The sequence below is a fragment of the Aplysia californica genome, unplaced genomic scaffold, assembly GCF_000002075.1.
Source record: "Aplysia californica isolate F4 #8 unplaced genomic scaffold, AplCal3.0 scaffold00079, whole genome shotgun sequence".
In the NCBI taxonomy this organism is placed as follows: Eukaryota; Metazoa; Mollusca; class Gastropoda; order Aplysiida; family Aplysiidae; genus Aplysia; species Aplysia californica.
The window spans coordinates 914839-922775 of NW_004797349.1; the positions used below are offsets into that span (position 1 = coordinate 914839).

The 7937-nt window shown below is 37.6% G+C and overlaps 1 protein-coding gene across 2 annotated transcripts in view; it reads right to left on the reverse strand.

Moving 5' to 3' along the window:
- Positions 1 to 7937, reverse strand: part of LOC101849445 (protein white) — a 70534-nt gene that overhangs the window by 22427 nt on the left and 40170 nt on the right. For both annotated transcript variants that reach the window (XM_005094283.3, XM_005094284.3), the window contains exons 17-18: positions 7213 to 7270; positions 6351 to 6428 (exon numbers count right to left, since the gene is read on the reverse strand). In XM_005094283.3, coding sequence (XP_005094340.1) covers positions 6351 to 6428; positions 7213 to 7270 — 136 coding nt within the window. The remainder of the gene's footprint in view (positions 1 to 6350; positions 6429 to 7212; positions 7271 to 7937) is intronic.

Consider the following 7937-nt stretch of genomic DNA (forward strand, 5'->3'; position numbering starts at 1 on the left):
ATATATATATATATATATTATTTCACAATGCTAAACAGAGGTTTCCGTATTTCGCAGTTATCGATCACAAGAACACTCATTAAGATAATTCTGTTGCCTTTTTTGGTTACACCTCAGTTGGCCCAGGTCAACGATTTAGGTTACTTCCTCTGTTCGTTTCCTCTACCTTGATTAAAGAAACCTCTCAACAGAGTGTGTGTTCGCAGGTGCTGGTGCTTAAGTACTGAAATACCGCGGGCTATACCCTTATTTTTTGGCAGTCTACTTCGAAATACGTTTCCTGGAATAAATGTAATATGTATATATTATATACTTGCGGGATCAGATAGAAGGCAAGAGGTGCAAGATGTAACAAAAATAATTCATAGCTAGATATAGTAAAGACGAGCAAACGTTGCGTTAATTTCAAATCGACCAAACATTCAAAACAAACAGTTATTGAGTGAACCTTTGCTTGAGGTACCTCACCACCCCTCCCGCCCGCACACAGCTGTTCGCAAAGAGAGGCACAGATTCGTAAAACAGAACATAACTGATTTACGTATCTTGCCCCGGGGATTGGCTACCCTTATTTCGTTTAGGGAAATGTTTTTCCTAAGCGATTAGTACTCTCTGTGTGTATGTTATCAGGTATTCCAAAGATCAATTGCAAGTGTCGTTAATCTCTTAACAAAAGCAAACTAGAAAAGATTAGTTAATTATTTTACAAAAGATATTGTTATGAACATGCCTCCAACAAGCTGGGTCTTAAATGTTTTAATATATATTTTGCTATGTTCAATTATAGATTAGTATATATGCCATGGCGGTCGCGTGGTACACAGAGAAAAAAGAGATACAGAGACAAAAACAATAAATAGAAAATAGTGAAGTAGGACCCACCAGTAGCGTCGCTTAACCATTCTCTGCATCTTTTATTTGTGGGTTTTTTTATAGACGTATTATGTTACGTATAAATAGTTACTATCCCACGGTTCAATGCTGTTTTCTTGCCTGAACAAACCATTGGTTGTCCGATCGATGTCAAAGACAGATTGACAAAGGACATAGCAATTCAGACAACTGGTGTTACCCTGGAGGGGTTGGGGGGGGTTGTTCCTCATTTTGAACAACGTAGAAGTTATGTCCTTGGGCTTGCTATGGTCTTTATAAAAGACACATAAATAACGGTAAGACCCATGTTATACAAAACCTATGCTATAAAAAAAGGTGCGTTTAAAATATGAAATTAACTAAGCTTCGAGGACAAGATTAACTTGCCCCTGACTCTTTATCCTTACTTCACCGTGTGTGTTTGTGTGTTTGCTTTTGCACAGTGCACCAGTGCACAGGTGTGTGTGTGTGTGTGTATGTGAGTGTGTGTGTGTGTGTGTGTGTGTGTGTGTGTGTGTGCATGCCCGTGTGTGTGTGCGTGTGTGTGTGTGTGTGTGTGTGTGTGTGTGTGTCTGTGTGTTCATATGTGTGTCCATATGTGTGTATGTGTGGCATATTTGTTTGTGTGTGTATGTGTGTATGTGTGGTTGGTACTTTCTAGTTCGATGAAATAAAACGAGGATAGCAACTTATGTAAGCCACAAATGGGGGTTAAAAAGCAACCTTTCCCCTTAGAAACAACATAGAACGGGCGGTGAGAGAACTGAAAGAACTGAGAGAAGTAAAAGTCACAATCATTTGTGAGGCAGCGTGGTGGAATCAGGCTCACGTCAAAATAATTAAAGTGAAGAAACTTGCTTTTTACCGCAGGTCGTGAATTTTTATCAAATTTTTTTTTTGGGCTCAACACCTTTCATGTCCATTAAAGAACTCATTTCTGTGTGGATTTTTTTCTGAAAAACGTTGAATAAAGGCACAAAAAATGTTATTTTTCAGTTACCATGGATTCTTAAGCTGAGGAAATAACTAATCTTTGGCGGCCATTTTCTCACTAATTTTACTTCTGAAAACAAGTGACCCCCATCTCCTTCTTTCGCAAATATCTCGACTTGTATTTAAGATAAATTTATATTTTTTCATCCAAATAAAAACAAGTGAACAAGCTTTAGGATGATACCAATAACTCTACATGCCCAAAAATTGACGAGAGCCTGATTCCACCACACTGCCTCACATTTGATAAAGAGCCTGGCAGCATAAATAGTTTAATATTGATGGCAAGAACTGCAGGTACTATACACACTTATCGACATAACATAGATCGTCTAGTAGGCGGGCTGCTTTATTCCTGGCTGTCAGGGCCATTCTATTCCTGTCTTCGTTAGAAATAGCATCGTAGCGGAGATATTTTTTTAATGTAGATACTTTATAAAACACATTCCCATGCAGAAATCCAAATCAGGTCTTTTGAGTAAAGAAGATAAAAGCCAAGCCACCCTCACCACATATATATGCCAGAAGACAAAACACTGAGTAACTATGCCATTTGTATTGGATATAAAATCTTTGGCTATTGTCGAAGTGCCTTTTCTATCCCCTATCGTGACCCCTGCCTCATTGTCACCAATTTCGATGTTGTGGGAGAAGGGATATAAAGTACGTGTCTAATTCACATTTCACTCTGAAGTTCAAGTAAATAATCAGCTGTACACGCTTAGCGAGTATCTCTAGAGACAAGATGTAGCCTTTGGAAGTGAGATTATAACTCCCGATCTTCAACAGACTTCATTAAGCCGCGTTTCTGTCTTGCAGACAAGATGAAAAGGAGCTAGTAAAAAAGAAAAGTCGGGCACGGTAAAACATCCTTATTTGCTTTCCAAAAGGAAAGAATCCGAACCGAAATGAACTCAGCAAAAAATGGTTTAGTGCTCGTTGACATCTCGACATTAACGACCCTGTTGATGGCGGAACAGACCGGAAGCCTAGCCCGATTGTACCCCGGCTTCGACAGGAAAGAAAAGCTACATAAATAAGAGCATTGACTTAAGAGTGTTTACCCGACCTAGATCTAATGCTTCATATTGTTTTCTCAATCAATAAAAGGGAGTTGTCTTCGTTTGTTATCTAGAGCTATATTTTACAGCGGACTTTCGGTACACTCCTACGACTTGACTTGTGTCGCAATTGTCCAGAAAGTAAGTTGTGCGCATTTCGCCAACAACATTTTTGTTTTGTTTTCTTTAAATCGGAATTTAATTTCACAGCCGTTTTGAACGTGTAAAATATAGTTATACTGGAAACAAAAACTTGGTGAACTGTCTTCCGCGCCTGCAACAACAACACAGTTTATTTCAGTACAACATAATATGATTATTGTAATTGCTGGCAGTGTTCAGTAAGTCTTAGACACAAATGAGAGGGTGTACAAGTATTGAGGATGTTTGGCAACAAAAATGGTTTTTCGTCGGATGACAACTCTCTGAATCATTGCAGTTTATTATGTGATGTGAAATAGGAGCCTTCAAATCGCACAATGCACTTCGCTCTGTTGTGAATAACGTATATATATATATATATATATATATATATATATATATATATATATTAAAGAGCTGTTTATTATCATACATTTAGTCTCAATTCATATAATAGTCAAGGTCAAAACCATTGGGATAATGACTGTTGTAGGCCAAATGTGTTATGTTCATAAAACTACATGTAGTTTTTGTTGTCCATTGCCTAAATATCGCTCTTGGCTTGGCTTTGTCACAGAGTTAGACTGAAAACTCAAACAACTCTCCTTTTGAATCTTTCTCTTAATTTATGTCATGTTTAAGAATAGGCCTGTGCTGCAATAATTTAGAATTGTTTCTTTTCTTTACTGAAGTAACTTTGATATTTGAAAAATGTTTCCTCGTTTGTGTTTGGTGACCCTAACAAACTTAGAGGGCCTCTGGATAGAAATATGAGAGAGACACATCAGATATAACTTTTTGTGCAGGATACTGAAACCTTTTTTTGAAGCGAATGAAATGGGATGCTGATGAGATTCTCGAAATTTTTAGTTGAAAGATTTTGTTCGGTTTTCCTCACGCTCACCGACTTTACGTTTAAGGTTGCACTGAAATCTTTTGTGGATTTCATTTATATTTAAAGCATGTCCATTTTATTAACACACAAGACTCGTGATTTCAGTCGCATACGGTATGTACGCAGAGCTGAGAAAAAGTATTTCAGGATGTAAGGGAAGCAATGTTTGACTCCACTAGAGCAAAACGATTCACCTTGTTTGCCGTCTTTGAACTCAACTGTCCGCCAAGCTGTCTGTGCCTTTTGTTTTCTCTAGTATTATAAGAAAGCGTTCCGCAAAATAAGCCTATTTGATGCAAATAATTCTTGATAATAATGTTAAATTATTACAAAATGCAAACATCATAATTATTAAGCTGGATCTTAACCTCTGGTTTTCGTTATAGTTTTTTCCCCCTAAAAGCGAATTGACAAGACAATAGGCATCATGCGCAGGAAAAAAAAAGCAAGACAAACAAAACGAAACAACAAACGATGAAAAAGATGTAAGACCTCTCAGTGCCATCTTCCAATCCAACTGATCACCTTTTGTTTGCATATTTCTCAAACGCCGTGATTCAAGGACTCAGACTTCGGAGATTCCATCAGGACAGTCAGAAATAGGAGGAATGGTTAGAGCGTGCAATGTGTAAGTGATTTTAAACTGCAGAAAACGAACTTTCTAACTAATGCCGGAGGAAGTGTTTCGACTGTAACTTGTGAAGTCTAAATCATGACCTGAACCCACATATTATTCTGAGCACGCTTCCACTTTCGGAAGAAGAACCCATGGGGCAACCCTGCCTCTTTTTTTCCTTATGAGGTTTCACATTAATCAATGTACGCCTGATGGAGTTCAAGTTATTGAGGACACTTGGATCGATAAACACCGGTTGATTCCATACGTCTCGATCATTAGTCTGAAGCAAGTTCGACTTTCAGCGAAAAGCAAAGTTACCAGAAACCACCTTGCTCCCGGCTGTTAGATCGGTAGGAATTGGGAGAAAGGAGAGAGAAGCCTGGATTGGTCACACTTTTTTGCCTCATCGTCTCTGCTGTATCCTCCTATTTTGGGAAAGGATTTGCGGATACGATTTCACGACTGGCAAGACGTACCGGATATACTTTTTTGACCAACACCCAGAGATCTGTTCCTTTTATATTCAAGGTGGCGGCCCAGAAAGATAAACCCAACCAAACCCAGACGATTATGTCCGAGTGCGACGATCTCATTTCCTTGTTACTGCTCACTTTCTCGGCACTGCCCATTTTTTTCCGAGCTATTTATCTTTTTTTTATGAAGATTGTATTCTGCAACTTTTCTTGTAATGCTGTAGAGTTTTCTGTAAAAGCTGTAACAGGAATTTTGTTGACCGTGTATTATTATTATTATTATTATTATTATTATTATTATTATTATTATTATTATTATTATTATTATTATTATTATATTATAATCATTATCATCATTATTATTACCTTCATCATTATTGCCATAACTATCATTTTTGTCCCTTGTCCATCATATGAAATTGACGCGATCTGATAAGCAGAAAAAGGTGCGCATGATAATATCCAATAGTGTATTGCGCTATAAGCAGACAGACTCTGGAATGGATCCTGAAGAGAGGGGGAGAGCAGAGATGGACATGTTCCGACTGTAGTGCCCCCAACACAGTGGACAAGTAAGTAAGTCAGTGTATTGGGTACATACTTATTATAACATGTAACTTTTACAGATAAAGATTCAAGCAACAGAGATGTATGTCAAGGATCTGAGAGCAATGATGAAAATGGTGGTGGTGAGTGATGATGTGGGATGGTGTTTATGTAATGTTAGCGATAGTTCTATCTTCCTCTGCTCCAGTGAGTCACGAGGGAAGTGTACACCCTCTATCCCATTATTAACATTGCTATTATTATTATTATTATTATTATTATTATTATTATTATTATTATTATTATTATTATTATTATTACCATTATTATTATTATTATTATTACTATTATTATCATTATTATTATTACTATTATTATCAATATTATTATCATTAATATTATCATTGTAATTACTATAATAATAATTATTATTATTATTATTGTTATTGTTATTATTATCATTATTATTATTATTATTTTCGATGATTAAATTATTACTAATAATTGTGGTGTGTAAAACATAGAAGATTGGATCTTATTATTATCTGTTTGCAGTTGTTGCTAATGATCTCACTGATAAAAACAGAAGCAACATCTATTCGCAGATTAAAATTCTAATTTCCGTGTCAGCTCTGTCTTTTTCTGTAACATTGAAGTCATCTGAAAGCTTAATTAAGAAAATATCCCTCCCCCTCTTTTCCTCTTTCCGTAAACACCACAAACACAAGAGCGAAGTTAGGTTCACTCACCTAAGGATACGGCTATGTTAGCTGTGAGCAGAAGGACTGCAGTGGCCACCAGAAAAGCGTTAAGGGTCTCATGAAGACCTGTAGATGGAAGAAATTCTTATGGTTTATCATCCTCTGGCAGACATAAGGTGGATGAAAATAGTGTGACATTTTGAAAGACATTGTTATTCGAAAAGATTAACAATTAGTAACCCCCCCCCCCCCAAAACAAGAAGGTTTTAAACTACTTCAATAGAAAATACACCCACACACACACACACACACACACACACACACACACGCACACACACACACACACACGCACACATAAACAAGCGCACATACCAACGCACATAGACACTATGTTAGTACAGACAGACAGACAGACAGACAGACAGACAGACAGACAGACAGACAGACAGACAGACAGACACATTCACAGACATACTGTTAGCACACACACGATTACACACAGTTACATCATTGCACGTAAAAACACACCTACAAACATAACCTCCCCCACCCACACACTGGCACAAACATAATACATGTATACATACACTATACCACGTACACCATTCCAGTCCTTATTTCACCATTACGCTACGTTATAATTACACAATTAATACAAAGTCCTATGTGCTCAGTTCCTAATTGTGAGGAAATGTGACGTAAAAATAATTGGGTTTTAAAACATGTCAAGCCTTTTCGAATGCAATTCTTTGAATATCTAGATAAAGACTCCGAATAATCTTACGATTTTGATAGATGAGATAGAACAATATATTTGGTCTCTGACCCTATGGTTTTAGTAACTCAAAACCACCAAAAATGTCCGATAGAACTTTGTAATTCTAAGGTAGTGATTATCAAACCAACCTACCCATCATCCAATATGTCACTGCTGTGAAAATCACGCTGATCACAATAAACAACGGCATCTGTAGAAAGAATAAGCAAAGAGACAAAGGTTACACCACATGCCGACAGCTCAGTATTTTTCATGCTGGACTACGGCCTTGATAATATTATATCAAGCATGATTCATCTGCCCAAGGAATCTATGGGAGAGTTGTGGCGTTTGTTTGCTTTTTTAATAAAAAGAAGCACATACAAACAACAATGGCCATTTCATGCAGGGAAAAATCAAGAAAATACAGAGAAACAATACAGGAATGGAAAAGAAGTGGGACCTTCCAGTTAGTAGCACCCTCCAACCACCCGCACGAGTATGCCTAGTTCGGAAACAGCGACCATGACGTAAGAGGGAGGATTTCTTCTTTTGCTCGCTAAAGAAGTTAATTCGATTCCTGGGAGGGGATGGCGTCTGGCATTCAGCTCGGATTGGACCTGACAGGCAACGTTGAAGCAGTCTATCTCCTGACTTATCTAACTTCTATAGATGGGGGCTAAACAAGTTTGCAATCGTTCCTTATTTTTGAAAAAGGTAGGCTGTGTCGGGAATTCCCACTCTTTGGTTTTATTCTATTTGAGGAGAACATGTTCGGGGCTCAAACATTTGGCTCATTGACGCTGGCATCCCCCTACAACATGACTGACCCACGAATAATTCAACGATAAATTGAAGGAACTACGTCATCCACCCCC